The sequence below is a fragment of the Musa acuminata genome, chromosome BXJ3-6 (assembly GCF_036884655.1).
Source record: "Musa acuminata AAA Group cultivar baxijiao chromosome BXJ3-6, Cavendish_Baxijiao_AAA, whole genome shotgun sequence".
NCBI lineage: Eukaryota > Viridiplantae > Streptophyta > Magnoliopsida > Zingiberales > Musaceae > Musa > Musa acuminata.
Window position 1 is genome coordinate 38,126,449 of NC_088354.1, and position 18,098 is coordinate 38,144,546.

General features: G+C 39.1%; 2 protein-coding genes across 3 annotated transcripts; one reads left to right on the top strand and one right to left on the bottom strand.

Moving 5' to 3' along the window:
- Positions 1-9,952: 9,952 nt before the first annotated feature.
- LOC135641247 (photosystem I reaction center subunit III, chloroplastic-like) lies at positions 9,953-11,071 on the top strand. Its single transcript, XM_065156482.1, has one exon. The coding sequence runs from the start codon at positions 10,051-10,053 to the stop codon at positions 10,738-10,740; it is 690 nt and encodes a 229-aa protein (XP_065012554.1). The 5' UTR covers positions 9,953-10,050; the 3' UTR covers positions 10,741-11,071.
- A 469-nt stretch (positions 11,072-11,540) lies between these two features.
- On the bottom strand, positions 11,541-13,656 carry LOC135641246 (phytoene synthase 2, chloroplastic-like). 2 transcript variants are annotated; one of them, XM_065156481.1, is made up of 6 exons: positions 13,293-13,656; positions 12,844-12,894; positions 12,561-12,733; positions 12,247-12,482; positions 11,930-12,122; positions 11,541-11,818 (listed from the first exon to the last, which is right to left on the bottom strand). In XM_065156481.1, the coding sequence occupies exons 1-6, from the start codon at positions 13,654-13,656 to the stop codon at positions 11,642-11,644; spliced, it is 1,194 nt and encodes a 397-aa protein (XP_065012553.1). In that variant the 3' UTR covers positions 11,541-11,641. The 2 variants fall into 2 exon arrangements, with proteins under 2 accessions (XP_065012553.1, XP_065012552.1); XM_065156480.1 differs by having other exon boundaries at positions 12,247-12,733.
- Between the last annotated feature and the right edge of the window lie 4,442 nt (positions 13,657-18,098).

The following is an 18,098-nucleotide window of genomic DNA, read 5'->3' on the forward strand; positions in this document are numbered from 1 at the left end:
TTGCCGACTTCACGATGCAGCTAGGCATTGGGTAACACGTACACGAGTAGACGAACTACGATTTATATCGCGATACGTTCGTTAAGGCGAGGCGTTAAACTTAAGTGGGCAGTTTTGTGTACGATCTGTTAACGACAGCCTAATTGACGCGTGTCACTTTAGCAAGGTATCATAAATTGGGTAGTGCAACAGCGTCTATCAGTATTATAGTAGAAGAATATTTAATATCATGTGAAGACAAAAGCAAAAGGAAATGGGAGAAGAGATTCTTGAAATAGAAACTTCAACCGTCCGATAAGTAATGTGATGCAAGATTGATTTGACATCTATTTCGAATAATATGTTCATCGCATGCCAATTGGGCTCCGTCGTCAATTTTCGAACCCAAGCCCGGTCCATTTGCTAGTTGGATTAAAACGTTTCGGATCCAAATTCAAGTTTAAACCCAAGCCCGGCCCTCACAAGTTTAAACCCATCTCAAGCCCGAGAAGACAAAGGTTGGAGTTCACGTGGACGTCACGTGCCAAGTCATAAGCCCACCTAGAATTAGGTATAACGAGTGGTCTAGATAACGAAAGATACATCACTACATGAAATTAGACCACACTTATATGATGCCAAAATTTGATTAGTTGAGGATAAGGAAAAGACAGACATTTTGATATATTTTATGGGTAAAGATGAAATAAGAAATATTCACATGATAAAAAGAAATATAAATTCCTTAAAAAAAATCTTAAGTTTTAAAAAAAATTTTAGAGCGCCTGGTTTTTATTTTATTCTCGCACCTCTTATTATTTTGTTTAAATGAAATTATCCTTGACCTCCACCCTGCCATGGTCATATCGCCGCCATTTTTGCCAACTTGAACTGCTTGTGGAATTGCATTGTATAAGTAAGAAGAGATAGTTTAAGGATCCACGTTGGCTTGTTACTCTTGAGAGTAACGATAAAGGTGGAGTTAAGGTCGAAGAACTTAAGATCAAAAACAAATAGAGGGGTGAGGGGAGATAGGTGGGTTTTGAGAGAGAGGAGTGGGAGTGGGGGTGCATGATAATGATCAGGGTTCTAGTTGTCGTTAAGGGTGACAATAGTGGGGATGTTAACGGTGATGACAAAGTCAGGGTGATGAGGAATAGTGATAATGACATGAGCTCCTCAAGCGAAGATAATTACTATAACAATGAAAAGAGAAAGGGGATGCGATGATTATTGACAAAACAGGAGAAAAGAGAGAGACGTGTAAGTAAGAGAAAGTCGAGGATAGGACTGTGAATGTCACAAATGATAGTAAGGAGTCAAGAGTCACTATCAAATAATGGATGACAAGAATAACCATGAGGAGTCGATACTACGGATGGAGGCTTCATCGGGGTAAAGTTGAGGCCTTAGGGTGGAGGCAAAGGCGAAAATGATCATTGCGGAGTATTAAAACCATGAGAGAAAGATGGCGGAATCTATATTTTTAAAAATAAAAAAATTAGAATATTTTTTTAAGGAATTTATCCTAAAGGAACGGTATACGAACGATTAAGTTTTTAGATTGTGTTCGGGTTCGGATAGATTTACTTTAAAATCTCAACATAAGCAAGAAAATTTAATATTGAGAAATTGCCATAAGAAATTGTGAATGCCATTTCTACCGGAGATAGAGAGGTGGCATCCTTCCTCCTCAAGCTTTAGGCTTTGACAGCGAAAACCCAACCCCACCACGTATCCATATTCTCCACCAGCTCCCATCTCCCCATCTTCCATCTCCAGTTGGATCTACCGACTTCTCTAATCATCTCTCTTCTCATTAAGAGAGCTCCACAGCGGCAAGCGTGGGATCGCAGCAAGGATGGGCATCGTCATCGACCTCTCCCTTCCCCTAATCTTTTTCGCCATCCTGCTCGGCGTCGGCTGCTACTTCCTCGGGAGGGCGAAGGGGAGGCAGGACGTCCTCACCGGCGCCGGCGTGCAGGTCTACGGCGCTCCCGTGCCACCTAGCGGTGCCGTCGTGTCTTCTCCTCCCCCCACCTATGTGAAGAAGGAAGGGCCAGAAAACATATGAGATAACAACGAGGAAGAAGAATGGTGTGCTAAAAACTTCATTTCTTCCCTTCTTTGTGATGTTTGGTTATTTTGTGATACAATACACTGCACTATGCGAGAAAATAAAGTTCCATAAATTGCATGAATTATAAACCTCTAATTTTCCTTCTTTTCTTTCTGATTAATTAGGAATTAAGATCATGGGAACAACAATTTTGGTTGTTCATGCATCTCACTCACAATCTTGTAAGTGGAGGGAGAATCGACACTGTTACCTACTAAGTAAGCCTATTGAGGACATAGACTTGATTTGCAAGAAATGTAGCTGATGAAATCAAAATCTAACATCAACAAACTCTCATCGTTATCGACATTTGTGCATAGAATTAGTGGCTTCCAATATGTACCTATGTGTTTGGCTTATCAGTAAGTAAAGGCGGAACACATCATTAATTATATGTTATCTCTTTTATAATTAACTATGGTTAGTATTATGATTTTTGTACTATAAAAAAAATAGTATTGAGGTATTTATTTTTACGAAAGTAAAATATTTAATCTTAATTCTTCTTACATCATTAATTTCATCGATAAAAAAAGGTATACGTGTTCTCTATTAGTCATATGTGCCCTGCAAGTGTCGATAGAGGATCATCCACTCTCAATATCATGAAAAGAATATCATATGTATTCTTGCTTAGTCAAATCTCTGACCAAGGTCATTTCGGATTGAGAGAGAAATAGTTCTTTGGGAGAATCCAATTAACGCGAGGCTCGAGTAAAAATCGTATGGGCTTGATAACATCATACCCAGAATACGATCTTTGGGATATTAAATGAATAAGGGACTAGAGATAAATGGTAACTGAGGATAGATAGGTCCAATGGATTGGATTCCCTTGTATCGTTTGGGGACTACAGCGTAGTGGACTAGTACGTCTGTAGTCGATAAGTCGAGTGAATTATTTTAGAGATAATAATTTATTAAGTTAGAAGGAGTTCTTATGTATGACTCACGACTAGCTCGATATTGAGCCTGGAGGGTCATGCACATATGATAGGTGTTGTGATGAGTAGATGTTTAAATATGAGATATCCGTTAGAGTCTCTATCTTATTGGATATCAAATTACCCTATGAATAAGAGCTAATAAGAGATTATTAGGTAGAAATCTACTAATCTAAGAGGCTTTGATAGTTGGATAGAGATCCAGTACCTCTATAAGCTAGACCCCTTTTAACTACCACATCCTATACTCCTCTTTCCCTCTCCTCCTTAGTCAGTAGCCCATGTTTTATGCATGTGAATAACAATAAGAGCCAACCTCTTTTTTATCGTGTGGTACGCGTGGAAATACAGATTATACAGTGATTTGAGGAACGTCTTCGCATTCCCTACCATATGGATCACTACTTCAGAGGATGATAATTGACCTCGTACATCCTCTCCCATAGATATATAGAATTTCAGGAATATACGATATCTCTAAATAACATATCCCTTTACACATATAGTTTTTTGATTTTATGATTTTTACACGCATAACAATGAAACCTTCTTTTTCTTGAAAAATTCTGAGATTTTGGTTTATGTTCTTCTGTTGTGCATGTGATACTACTATAGGTTTTGTAATATTATCATGTGCATAATGAGTGAAATAAAAATGATTAAAATATAATTTTATTATTTTTTAATTATTAATTTTATATAAACTTCCTTTATCGATTTTTTTATTTCCCTCCTCTTTCCAATCTACTCGCCTGTCACCCATTGCATCTATTGATCCTGCTCACCTATTGCATGTGTCGCTCGCCACTTGCCTATTATACTTACTCACCCGTAGCACCAACTTACTCACCGCTATGGAACGAGCATCGACTGACATCCTCATGGCATAATTCTGGTGCAGCAATTGGTTAAAGGGATCAGGGGTCAAAGGAGTGATAGGGTTGAGAGATAACAAAGTCCAACACGCTTTGCAACATAATGGTTACTTATGAGGTGAGAACACGTTTTTAGAGGGTCGATAGTCTTGAGGGTGCTCATATAGCTTGAATACCCACCTCTTGGGTTGGTGATGACTTTGGCGATCGATGATAGTCCATCACAATGCTTTACTATGGTTTCGACGAAGCCAATGAGCAGATGCACCACTTATTTGAATGAAGAGGTGTCGGCCTGAATGAAGGTGGTGGTGCGTGGAGTGGCATCCATGCATCTCGAGATGGACTTCGGAGTTGTAGGCGGTGTTGGAGGAGCTATTGCTACTATTACTCCATCGTTGCTGATGCAATTACTACTACTAGTGGTGGAGTAGGGCACAATGCGATGAGATGACTAGATTTGGTGGTTATCCATTAACATACTTTTAAGCATATCATTAAAAAGAGAATAAATAAATTACAAAGATGATACAAAAGAAGATAGTGTGGCGTTTGCACTATCTAAAAACATATTTCAAATGGTGATGCATAGCATCCATCGCCTATTATGTTAGTTTATATAAATTTAATAATTAAAAAAATAAAATTATATTTTTATCCTTTCCATTTGCACTATTTTTGCACGTGATAATATGTGTAGTTTTTTTTAAAGTTAGCGATGTGAGGAGAATTGAAATTAAATATTTTATTTTCATAAATATAGAGATCTCAACACTACCTTTTAAAATATAAGAACTAAAATAATGATCACAATTAACTATATAGAATAATATGTAATTATTTCTAAAATACCGATTGAAAAAGATATATATATATATATATATATATATATATATATATATATATATATATATATATATATATATATATTCATGATGAAATTTTGGTGATTATGAAACCGTCTCATTATCTGTTAGTTAGCTGAGTTGTATAATCGGAAGGTTCATCAATGTCATGAAGTATCAGTAAGTACTATATCCGTAGGACCAGACATTATGATTTAAGGGAAGATTATAAAAGGTATTAGAGGCTTAGCATAACATTTTACCCTCAAATAGATGGATACTTTGAGAGAATGATACAAAAATTGAATGGCCAAATTAGAGTGTTTTGCTTATGTTGAGAGTCAGTTTGAGATAGATATTTACATTAAATAGAATTACCTATAATAATAGTTACTATTTTGATATTCAAATGACTATCTTGCAGTCTTTTATTGGAAGAAAATGTGAATTATTAATGTATTCTAATGATATTGGAGAGTGAAATATTTTTACTATAAATAATTCAGAGAGATACAGAGATTGTCCAAGGGATTTGTAAGAGATTAATATATTCTAATGATATCGATGAATGAAATATTTTTTGAATTATTAGATATAAAGATTGTTTAAAGGATTTATAAGATACTATTTCCAATTAAAAGTTGGTTGAAGAGTTATATATATTTTTTTAAAAAGTTATTAAGAGACTAAAGTTGGGATTCATATTTTTCAAAACATATATCTCTAGAATGCAAAGACTATATCCTAAGGGAAGAGAATGTAACTAGTGAAATTTCTAATAATATTTTTTTCTAAAACAGAATTTTTTAAAGATTATTATATTCCAAACATAAATATAATCCAAGAGAATCCTAAATAACTAGAAATTATAAAATTAGGATTCATAATCCTACTAAAAAATTTCTCTATATAATCCATAGTATATCCTCCCCCACCCTTCTCATCTAACCGGATTCTTCAGCTTGGGAGATCTAGGTTGCTAGAAAGAGGAGAATCATCACCTTAAAAAGATTGGTAGGTTTCTTTGTTTGCTTTATATTTTTCAAGTTATTATTTTAATCTGACTGATAATTAATTTTTTTTGTAAGTTAATTGGATTTGTTGAGTTGTGTACTAGAAATAAATGGATTTATAAATTTAATCTAGTAGAATCATTTTGAAAGGATGCTACTAATCTGTGTTGCTCAATTATCCTTTTTTTTGTGTAAATTAACAATTTTTGAAGATCATGCAATTTAATAACATATTACCTTCACAAAATTAAATGTATGGTTCGATTGATAATCTAGCATTGATATAGTTAATTTTATTCTAAACCATGCAATTACGATTTATTTTAATTAATCTGAATAATTTCGGATTCATGATTCAATTTTTATCCTGAAGAAAGAAAAAAAGAAAAAGAAAAAACCGGTTCAGAATCGGTCCAGCTCATGGCCGGTTCAGCTTGGACCCGATCTAAGCGACTAAGTCCGAACCTTGGTTCATACAGGTTCAACGTAACTTCGACCGGCTCGATGGAAATTAGATCGGTTCCGTGGAATTTAGACCGGTTTAACCTGAATTCAACCTGGTTTCATGGAAATTAAGATCGATTTAGTGAAGTGAAATTTCAAGACGGTTCAATCTGTTTTACCTCTGAATCATTTCATTTTGAGGATTTATAAGCTTATGTTAGTTCTGTTAATGGGTTCAACATGATTAAAGGTTCTAAATCATATATTTTGAGTTGACTTTTGATCGTACTGCTTGGATTTCATGTATTCTGATATAAATTGTATTTATATTTTATCTATCTGGTTCGATACATTAACACAATAATATTATATGAGCATGCGATAAAAGACGATAGTTAGGAAAAAAGAATATGTTTCTGTTTTAGTAGATAAAGGATATCACTCTATCAATTGTCAATTCATATTGTATATTGTATGAGACATATGAATTACATATATAATATGAATTTAAATTATTATTTTAAATATTTGTTGACTTTTTAATCGATCACGATTTATCGAAGTGATCAAAAGTAAAGAGTAAAGTGAAACCATATACACTCCTTTTCACCGTTTATTAGTAGCATGAAGTCCTATTATTGCCTATGATATAGTTAAAGAGTTACTTAGTAGTTGTGTCATCTGTCTTTGGGTTGAATGAGATCCACGGTGGAAAGCGTGGATTGCAGCAGCAGAGATGTGCATTATTCTCTTGTTCGCTCTATTTGTCGTCAACTTGATCTGCCTCAGCTGTTGCTTATGCGGAAGGGTGAAGCGGAGATGGAATAACGCCGGCGTGCAGGCCAATAGTGCTCCCGCGCCGCCCCCCGCCGCTACCACCGCCATCGTGAGGAACGCTGGGCCAGAAAACATATGAGATATCAACAAGGAAGAAGAATGGCCTGCTAAGAGATTCTTCATTCGTTTCTTTGTATGTCTGTGGTGATATTTGATTATTTAATGATACGATACACTGCAAAAATGCAAAGAAGATAAAGTTTGATAGATTGCATGGATTATTAATCTCTAGTTTTCCTTTCCTTTTAGCTGTAAAATGCAGTTGAGTCTATCACCTTTCGTTGGATATGGAGACTGGAAAATTTTTCCTTGTCTGATTTCAGATCCAACTGCATGTTGGGAACATAAACATGTACTACTCCTCTCAAAATAAAAAGAAGAAAAACAAGATTGAGGGGTTTGAGTTACTTTACGAAAGCCACAGGAAGAACAATTTGGGTTGTTCATGCATCTTATAGTCTTGTAAATGGAGGAATAATTTATACCGGGAAAGGATATTGAGGACATGAATGTAGTTAACAAAGTCAGTATCTGAACACCAACCCAACTCTCATCAGACCCCAATAATAATAAAAATTTATGATCATTATTATTCTCCTGCAAGATAGATTACATTTTGTTGGCCTTCTTATGATCAGTGACTACTGCATAAACAACTCTATAATGGTTAATAATGGATATCCTTTGATATTAATAGAATATTTTGAATATATATCTTAATTTTTAGGACATGTCCTATATTCTATAATACTCGTAATGTCTCTTAGCGTCGCCTCCACCCTATCGTAAGATTTCATATCGGTCTTCGTCGTCGCCTCCACACCATCATAAGATTTCATATCGGTCTTCATCATTAGATTCAAATGATTCACTCATTTAAATCTCTTAAATATCTTGAATATTTGAAAGAGGGTTTAATTTTAAAAAAAAATTCTTAACCAATATTTCTTGAGTGCATAAAATAACGTTCAAAGTTAAAATCCCTGACCTAAATCTTGGGAACACTATCAATAATGCTCTAAGTGGAGTTCATGGTAAACCGCTCAATCACTTTTTATATATCTGTTTCCTCTAATGTAAGTTTTTATCTTTTTCATGAACATAAAATAATTCAATGAGGAACAAAAATCCATATAAAATTTAGGAAGCTCGTTATAGTCAAAAGGCCACAAGGGAATTGATTGATCTCCTCAACATTATATTATAGATGACTTTGACACTGTGCATGTGTTTTCTCATGTCAGTCATAGTAATTCACAAGACTACCAGAGAATGAAATCACTGCCGAGTGAGTTATTATGTCTGCAGATGTTGTTGAGGTACAAGTGGACCGGAAAAATGATACTGTGACGGTGCTGATGAAGCTACGGAGCACAGTCGACAAGGAAGCCAGACTCGTAAGGGCGCGTCCCGTTCCCGTGAAAGATATGGCAAGGAATATGGTGGCCAAGATGAAGAGCCTCAACGTGAAGAAGTAGGCACAGTCCCCGGCGCGCCACAAGCAGCCGCCACCACCCAACGTTTGCAACAACACTTCGGCTTCCTCCAATGACTACTACTGCTTCGGTCAACGAAAAGCTTTATCCTTGTGTGGCATGTCAGTTGATGAAGCTAAACAAATGGGTTTTTGGAAGGGCACCGGACTTTGACATCACTATTAATTGTTCCCTTAGTACCTCCGTATCATTCATTGCTTCTCCAAGTCATGTTAGATCTTGAAGAGCAATCATCTTGTTAGAGAGAGAGTAGAGCCAAGAGGTTGCTGAGAGAGAAATATGTGCTGCAAGTACCTATCTTATCGAATGGAGAGACCTAATTAGATCTTGTTAGAGAGAGAAAATAGATCTATAGAGAAAGAAATATCATTATAGAGAGAAAAATATGACTATTTTACAGAGAGAAAATATATTATTAGAGAGAGAAAAAATAAAGAGAAAAATTTTGAGAAAAGAAAACAAATCTAGAGAGAGAAAATTCAAGGAGAGAGAAACTAGAGATAGAAATTTTTTTGAAGTACATGCCATATCAACAAGAAAGCAATCGATAGATTAGGTTGTAATAAAAGAATGATAATTTGCAAGTTATCTCCCTAAAAATAATAATTAATTATGTAATCATTCGATTCATACATTGCACAATTTGAAACTGCACGTCTCTTACATCTGTTGCATGATTGTTCGTTCGCTTGATTCTCGATGATGAATGATGGAATAGCAGATTGTTATGATGCTGTCGATGTTGCCATTTGTGTTTAATCGACATCCAAACAATTCGTTCACTGTCTGTGTGCATGAAGCCATGGGAGGAGGAGGACTGACGACGGTTGGTTGGTACTGCAGGGATTAAGCATGTAGCAGTGCACGAGAGAAGTAGTGAAGTGGCGGTGATCGGCCAAAGTCGACCGACAGCAGGTGGAGCAGCAGCTAAAGAGCTTCGACAGGGAGGCGAGGTTCCAGAGGTGGCGCCCATTCTCCCAGCAAGAGGACAATGCTCTCACTGCAGAAAGCAGGGGACCGTCTACCAAGCGGCAGTCGAAGACAGGGTGCACGTGAGGAAGATTAAGGTGGTGGCTCGAATGGGGAGGCCCAACATAGGAAGAGGAATGCTTAGTCACAACACCTCTCTCTCTCTCTCTCATTTAGCAGCAAGAGTTCGCCTGAGAGTGTTGCTATTTCTACTGTCGTTTATGTTTGAAGTTAGTCTGATTTCATAGAGTGATAGTACCATAATCCAAACATCAATGATGATGGAATCAATGAGATCGATCTTCAATGGCCTCACCACAACCACAAGCTTGCGAGAATATCTTAGCAACTCCCTCTCCCAATCCTCGGACTCCAACTCACTCTCTTCTTCCCCACCTTATCCCACTCCATATCCTTTTCTTTATCCCTCCCTGGTAATGCTAGAGAAACAGTCGTGTTATTATAGGAGAGGAAGATAGCAGCTCAGTGATCCAAAAGAGGAAGAGAAGTAGGAGAAGTGTACACACCAATGGCTTCTCTATCTTCCATCTCCGCCATCTCCAAACCCCTCTCCCCAAATCCCAAAGCTGTCACCTATAAGCCTCGCTTCTCCATCTCATGCTTTTCTTCCTTACCCCAACAACAACAACAAGGAGAAGACTCCATCTCTTCCTCTCTCAAGACCTTCTCCGCGGCCTTGGCGCTCTCTTCTCTCCTCGTCTCCTCCGCCGCCGCCCCTCCTCCGGCGGCCGCCGACATCTCCGGCCTCACCCCCTGCAAGGAGTCCAAGGCCTTCGCGAAGCGAGAGAAGCAGTCCATCAAGAAGCTGGAGGCCTCCCTGAACAAGTACGCGCCCGACTCGGCGCCGGCGCTCGCCATCAAGGCCTCCATCGAGAAGACCAAGCGCCGGTTCGAGAACTACGGCAAGTTCGGCCTCCTGTGCGGCTCCGACGGTCTGCCCCACCTCATCGTCAACGGCGACCAGCGGCACTGGGGCGAGTTCATCACCCCGGGCCTGTTCTTCCTCTACATCGCCGGCTGGATCGGGTGGGTCGGACGGAGCTACCTGATCGCCATCCGGGACGACAAGAAGCCCACCATGAAGGAGATCATCATCGACGTCCCGCTCGCCAGCCGGCTGTTGTGGAGGGGCTTCATCTGGCCAGTGGCGGCGTACAGGGAGCTCGTCAACGGGGAGCTCGTAGCCAAAGACGTGTGATCCGCCGGTGCAGTTGAGAGGAAACGCCGCTATCTATCAAATTAGCTTCAAACAGTGTCATATCAGCTTCTAATTTGCTTGTGAAGTCTACCTGTGATTTTTGCATATTGCATCTGAACATTATACATCAAGAAGGTCACTGATCACATAGTTTCTTTCCTCCTCCATGTCGCAGGTTGGTGCAAGAAAAAGAGGGGAGGAGCTCAGTTTGGGTTCATAACACAAAATCTATATATGCTGAGTGTTCTGTATTCAAGACTTGTATATGTATTTGTAATTGATGTTTGAACTTGTCATTCTTTTGAAAGCCAATTAATTCATGTTTGAGACACCATTGACATCAATTTACATTCTGATTCCAATAACTAAGGTTGGGAAATCTTATTCACTACCAGTTTAAGTAATTTTATGATATTTTTAATATGCTTTAGAATTTTTAACATAACATATTAACTATATTTTATTTTTGAAAAGAAATCTAAACTTACAATCATGTAATTTGACCTCCCAATTCTAATAAATCGACTTGAAATCCCAATTGCCAGCTGCCACGTGCCAATGCTCAGTGTGAAGACCAGCCTCTCCTCTCATTCCTTCTTCCCTCTTCCAAGCGCCCTTGTAGCTCATCCCAACATAGGGGGCCAAGGGCTGTAATGAATCCGCGAAAGTGATGAAGGAAGCAGTAATGATGCAAATCAAGTCAAACCTTTAACATTGACTCAGACTTCTGACGCACAATATCATTATCTTTTACTCTCTTCTTCTCCAAATCATTGAAGTTACTATCATTTCAGTACATCTAATGCAAATCACATGACACCTTCTTATATACACTGTCAAAGGTACTACAGATACAGTTGGTTATGATTTTTGTGCAGAGAGTACAGAGAGGAAGTGAACATTATGTCCTTGTTGCTCCTGTAAACCTAGAAGGGCCCAGACGTGCCCTGGTATATGCTATGGGCAATGAAGCCAGTTTCTTTGCTTTTCCTACATATGCACGCCTCGTGAAGTTGTTGTAGTCATTTTCTTCAATGGCGTCAAGGATCTGTCGATATAGCAGCAGAGAAGCCAAAACCTGAACGACAATAAGTTTGTCCTTCAACAACGTTTTAATGATGTATGTTGGATAACACAACCCAATTTCACATTAAAGAAGAAGAAGAAGAAGTAAGGTCTGTTTTTATACCGGCCATCTGCTAGCTGAATTCAGCTCGTATATGCCCTTCTCAGCCTCCTCAAAGAACATCCTGGCTCGCCTAATCTGTCCCTTCATGAAGCTCCTCCATTCGTCTGTCACTCTTCCTTTGAAGATGTCATCATCTGATAGACCAGCTTGTGCCAATTCATCCTGCGGAAGGTAGATTCTCCCCCTCCTAGCACTGAGTGAAAGTAAAAGAGATCGAGTTCAAGGAATCCGATACTTCACGGGCAAAAGTTATTAGGTTCATGCACTAGAGAATATGATGTTCAACGTGAGCAATTGAGATGGCAAGGGAAACATACTCTTCTCCAACATCCCTTAGTATGTTGGTTAGCTGATTGGCAATGCCAAGAGCCAAGGCTGCTTTGTAGACGCTCTCGGTCGAGGCCTTCGAATCTGGGGCAATCCCCATCACTGGCACACTCATCAGCCCCACTGTGCCAGCTACATAGTAGCAGTAGAGATAGAGCTCATCGAAGTTGTTGTATCTTGATTTCCACAGGTCCATTCTCATTCCATCTACCATGTCCTTGAAGGGCTGCACGAGGAGCAACATGAGATATGTGTCATCTTCAGGTTTCTTTGAAAGTTGATAGTTTTCAGTATCTTTCTTTACCTGAATGTCCACTGGGAACTTCGATACTGTGTCTGACAGAGCCGCATCATACATATCGTATGGGCGGCCATTGAATAGATCTTCCAATCTGTTCTGCCACCGATCCAGAGCAGTGGGTGTCATGTGGGAAGCATTGGGTCCATCGACAAGTTCGTCAGTTCTTCTGCACCACACTGAACATCAAAGCACAGAATTATGCCGATAGCAATGGCGGAAGATCTTTCCATCTGAAGGAAAAGGAATTCTGAGCCTTAGAAGAGATGCATAAAAGAGGATGGCATACCATCGATTGCCCAAATAGCCCTTCTCCTCTCTGGAGTCATAAGCAATGTTCCTGAGAATAATTAGATCACCGAAGAACTCGCTTTAGATTCTGTTTAAGATGAATCTGCATCACATGAAGGAAACTGTTCTATCTTATTTATGACATGACATGAGTAAAAGCAACTTCTAAGGAGAAATCAGAGACTCCCTAAAACAAGGAAGAAAAAGGGGAGAGAGAGAGAGAGAGAGAGAGAGAGAGGAAGAAGATATATGGCTGATCAAATATCACAACGTTAGAAGGATAAGAAAAGATCCAAATTCTGATTGGAATCAGTGGATTGCTTTGATAGCTAGACAAAATAGTCAACATGGTTAATAGAATACCACAGGAATATTGATGAGGCCAAGCAAGCTGCAGATCCAAGATCTAGAATTCCATTGCAAATTCAAACCAAGATAAAGAACTACCCAAGTAGAAATTCTTGGCATACTCAGCGCAGACCTCGCCGCACCGCTCGTACGCCTCGTAAAGGAGGTCCCCTCGCAGAGGAACCGGCGGGAGCTGCACCGTCGCCGGCCTCTTCCTCTTCGTCTCGCCCACCAGCGCCGCCTGCCTGAGGACCACCTCGTAGACCAGCTCCTCGGAGGTCCTCGGCGGCGTCACGACCAGGCTGGCGGGCACCGAGTGCCCTGAGGTGGGCGCCGGCCGAGAAAAGCTCCACGCCACGCTGCTTCTCCTCCAGCTCCGCCTCTTCACCTCTCTGAACTGGTTCAGCAACGAGCACCTGATGCTCTCCTTGGGCGATACAACCCAGACAACAGAGCCAGACATCAGAGTTGCTGTATGCATCAGATGAACACTTGTCGGTTTTCACTTTGGTTCTTACGAGCTCTTCTTGCTGGTGGTGGGAGGAAGAGGAGGAGGAGGAGAAGAGGAGAGGAGCGAGGTTCTTTATTGGCTTTTGGAGGTGCGACCCGAATCCATCTCGGTGGCGCCGCTGCTCATTTTAAATGGTGGTGTGATGGCCGCAGCCATCGGATGGCGGTGTCAGAGGACGTGGAGATAGCGAGGCCTCTCGAGGCCGGACTCTTCTGGATCTCTCCAACCACATGCTCTGCTCTCTGTAGAAGAACAAGGAATCATCCAGAGGTGATCTGTGTACAGTGGAGGAGAGTCTTTATATTATTATATTTTATTTATGTTGGGTCCAGCACATGTGGACTTGGATAATTGGCCTATTGAATCCAAATCAGTAATTAAGAGAAAAAGGGCAAACTTGGGCAGATTGTAGCGTGTGTGTGCGCAGTGAGATTGCAGCGTGCGGCGTGAGAAATAGAAAGAGAAAGAATAGGTTTATGAGTTTTTCTGCTTGATGATATGTGGCCAAACGTTGTCAGTTTTGACCCAAATTTTATGTGGAGAATCCTTGTAGCAAACTCTACAATCCTAATGGTGTTGATCTGCAGTTTACCCTCTTTAAGGTACTTTCCTACGATATCCATTCTATGAGACCTAGAATTTTCTTTCGAGGAGATTCATCCTACGTGATGAAGATATGCTATCCTTGAGCCAAGATCTATAATCTTGATATTATTCTGATCCTCTAGTTATTCTAGAGAAGACTACGGTCCCGTGGTTTTTCTCACGTTGGGTTTTCTACGTTAAAAAGATTTGGTCTCACTGTGTGATTGATTTATTGCTCTATTGTTTATGCTGTGCTGATTGATATTAGCATTTTGATATCAAGTTGGTATTTTGATGAGGAACCTATTTTGATACACAACGAGGGAAAAGAATTATTCCGTATTAACAGGTTTCTTCCCAACAATTTATACATTCAATATTATCAATACCTATTTATTTATACCGATGAGATCGTACATTAAAAGGTTCATTCACCTTTTAATGTACTTAGTCAAAGATTCATGTACTTCTCAATAGTTATTCTATTCCATATAATCTTCCTTTTTCTTTATGTAACCTATTTTTCTAGATATAATGTGTATTATAATAAATTAAGTTTATCATCTTACCCTCTCTCTCTTCCCTTCTGTGTCAGGAAGGGCTTGACACAGAAAGAGAGAGAGAGAGAGTTGAGGTTTTTTGTTGTGTGGTCCATTCTTCTTGATTGACTTTCTTGTATGTATGTATACATCTGAATCTGCATTACCTCGCATTGCAGAATTGTCGTTTGCATGCGAGTTCTTCTCCTTCTTGCCACAGGTTAAAGCGAGTGAAACTAGCCATACACAGATCTCTTGTGAGATGCAATGTAAGCCAGGAAAGGCGCTTATGTAATCGTGAAGCATGCATGAGATGAACTACGGCCGATGACTGATGGGGAAATCGATTTAAGGATAAATAGGAATAATCTTTGTATATGAATAAATACTAGAAGGTCATGATATACAGCGGAATTAAATGGAACCATAATTAAATATAACACCAAGATATATGTGCAAAACCTTTTCAATATGAAGGGTAAAAATCACGGGACAAACTAGAGATAATCCACTATGAGAATAATGAATATACAAATATCACTCTCTTGCCTTAAACCCTAGCAACAATCATAAGAAAATAATTGAGATACAAGAATCATGTCACTGCCTACAATATCTAAAACCTCCCCAAGTAATCAGAGCAAGAGTCTACTGTAGATTTGATCTAACCTGAGATGAAAACACTATTAGATGATTAAGAACAGCCTCTCTGCGTTGTCCTTGTTTTCTTCCCTTTTTTTCTCTTCCTTTTCTGTCTTGTTTTCCTCCTTTTCTTTGGAATCTCATGGCTCTTTTCTTCTCCCACGTTGTTGTCCTATTTATGCCTTTTTTTGCCTCCAAAATGCAGCCACCACACCTCTCCTAATGTTAATTAGGGTTAGGTTAAGAATGAGTGTGGGCTGTGGGCTGCCCAAGCCCACTATAAGCTGAATCTGTGGGCTGTCAGCCTAACAACCTTTCCCTTCAGCCCATAAGGGAGGCTGTTCCATGACTCCTCAATGTGAAGTCATGTCGATCAATTGTCGGTATATCTCCTGCCTTTCTTTTGGTAAGGTCTTCATTCTATTTGGTAGCAGTACAAAATCATAAGTGTGGTTCTTCTGAAGAGCATCCATTTCTTCCTGCATAACAACTAACCACTTCTCTTTCTGCTCACTTTCAACTGCTTCCTGGTAACTGTTGACGTTGTCTAGAAGATCTTCTCAACTGAGGTTTTACTGGAACTTGCTCTCATACTTCTTCTTGCTCAACATGTCCTGTAGGTAGATTAACATCAGGCTCTACATTATCTTCCTGCACATCTCCTCCATCACCATGATATGCTGGAGGAGTAATTGGGTCACAATATGCTAATCCTTCTGCAGAAGTATTAGTGTCTTTTTCTTCAAATCTTCCAAAGTTTGATCCTCAAAGAAGACTACATCTCTACTTCTAAACACATTTTACTTTTCTGGATCCCAAAGCCTGTAACCAAAATGATCATGTGAGTAACCAAGAAAAATACATTCTTTAGTCTTACCATCCAGCTTGGACCTCTCATTATCTGGACCATGTGCAAATGCACGACAACCAAACACTCTCAAATGCTTATAGAAAACATCTTTCTCTGACCATACATGCTCTGCAACGTCACCATCTAGGGTTGTACATGGTGATAAGTTGATCATATCAACTGCAGTCGTCAAAGCCATATCCCAAAACTTTTTGGGTAGCTTGGCTTGTGAAAACATACATATGATTTTTTCCATGATGGTGCGGTTCATCCTCTTTGCAATTACATTATGCTGAGGTGTACCAAGAACTGTCATCTCATGTTGGATCCCATGTGACCTGCAATAGTCATTAAACAATCTTATATACTCACCACCATTATCCGATCTTATGAATTTCAATTTCCTTTCTGTCTCCCTTTCAACCCTAGCATGAAACTCTTTGAAGACATTAATAACCTGATCTTTGGTCTTCAAAGCATATGCCCAAACTTTTTTGAAAAAATCATCTATAAAAGTGACAAAATAAAGTACACCACTTATACCAAGAACATCAACAGATCCACCAGGAGTTTTTGTCCTCAAAGGACCACATACATCTGTATAAACACAATCTAAGGCATGCATTTTTCTAGATAAAACAGGACTAGCAAATGAAACTCTATGTTGTTTACATGTCAAACAATCAATACAAGGGTTCAGATGTATACCTCTGAGGTCTGGTAATACCTCTCTCTTGGAAAGAGCTTACAGCTCCTTCTCGCTTATGTGTCCCAATCGCCTATGCCACAACTTCATGCTGAAGTCTTTTTCTGTAGCATTTAATTACTCACCATAAGCTTTAGCCTGCAACTTGTACAAAGTATGATATTTCTTTCCATTAGCTATAACAAGAGAACCCTTACTGAGCTTCCATTGCCCTTTGTGAAATCTGCTATCATAGTCTTCATCATCTAGCCTTCCAACTGAAATTAAATTCAGCCTCAAGTCAACCACATGCCTCACATCCTTAAACACCAACTTGCAATCTAGGTTGGTCTTTAAATGGATATCACCCATGCCTATGATGTCTACTGTGTCATAGTTGCCCATCTTGACAACATTAAAATTTCCAGATCTGTATGTAGCAAAAAACTCCCTCCGTGGAGTAGCATGATAAGAAGCACCTGTGTCAATCACCCACTCAAGATCCTAATACACACAATAAAAAATATCATCAGAATGAGATAAAATCAAATAATCGTCACCCTGCATTGTAGTTGTGATATTATCTTTTGACTCTTTAGACTCCACTTCTTTTCTCTTTTTATTACTCTTCTTAGGTTGCTTACATTGGTTCTTGTAATGTCTTTTCTCACCATAGTTATAGCAAACAATATCTTTTCTTGATCTTGACTTGCTTCTACCCATGCGTGAACTGCTTCTAGACTTTGACCTTCCTCTGTTCTCTGAGATAAGTGCCTGTGAATCATTATGAGATTTTGCCGAACTCTTTCTTCTCAAATTTTGCCGAACTTTTTTTTCTCAACTCCTCATTCAACAAACTACTTGTTACTTGACTCATAGTGACAACACCATCTGGCGCAGAATTACTAAGGGAAACCACTAGTATCTCCCAACTTTCTGGTAATGAACTGAGAAGTAACAATGTCTGCAACTCATCAAGAGACATTTTCATAGAGGATAACTGGTTAGTAATACTTTGCATTTCATTCAGATGTTCAGCAATAGAAGCACCATCTCTATATTTTAGGTTCACAAGTTTTCTGATAAAAAAAGC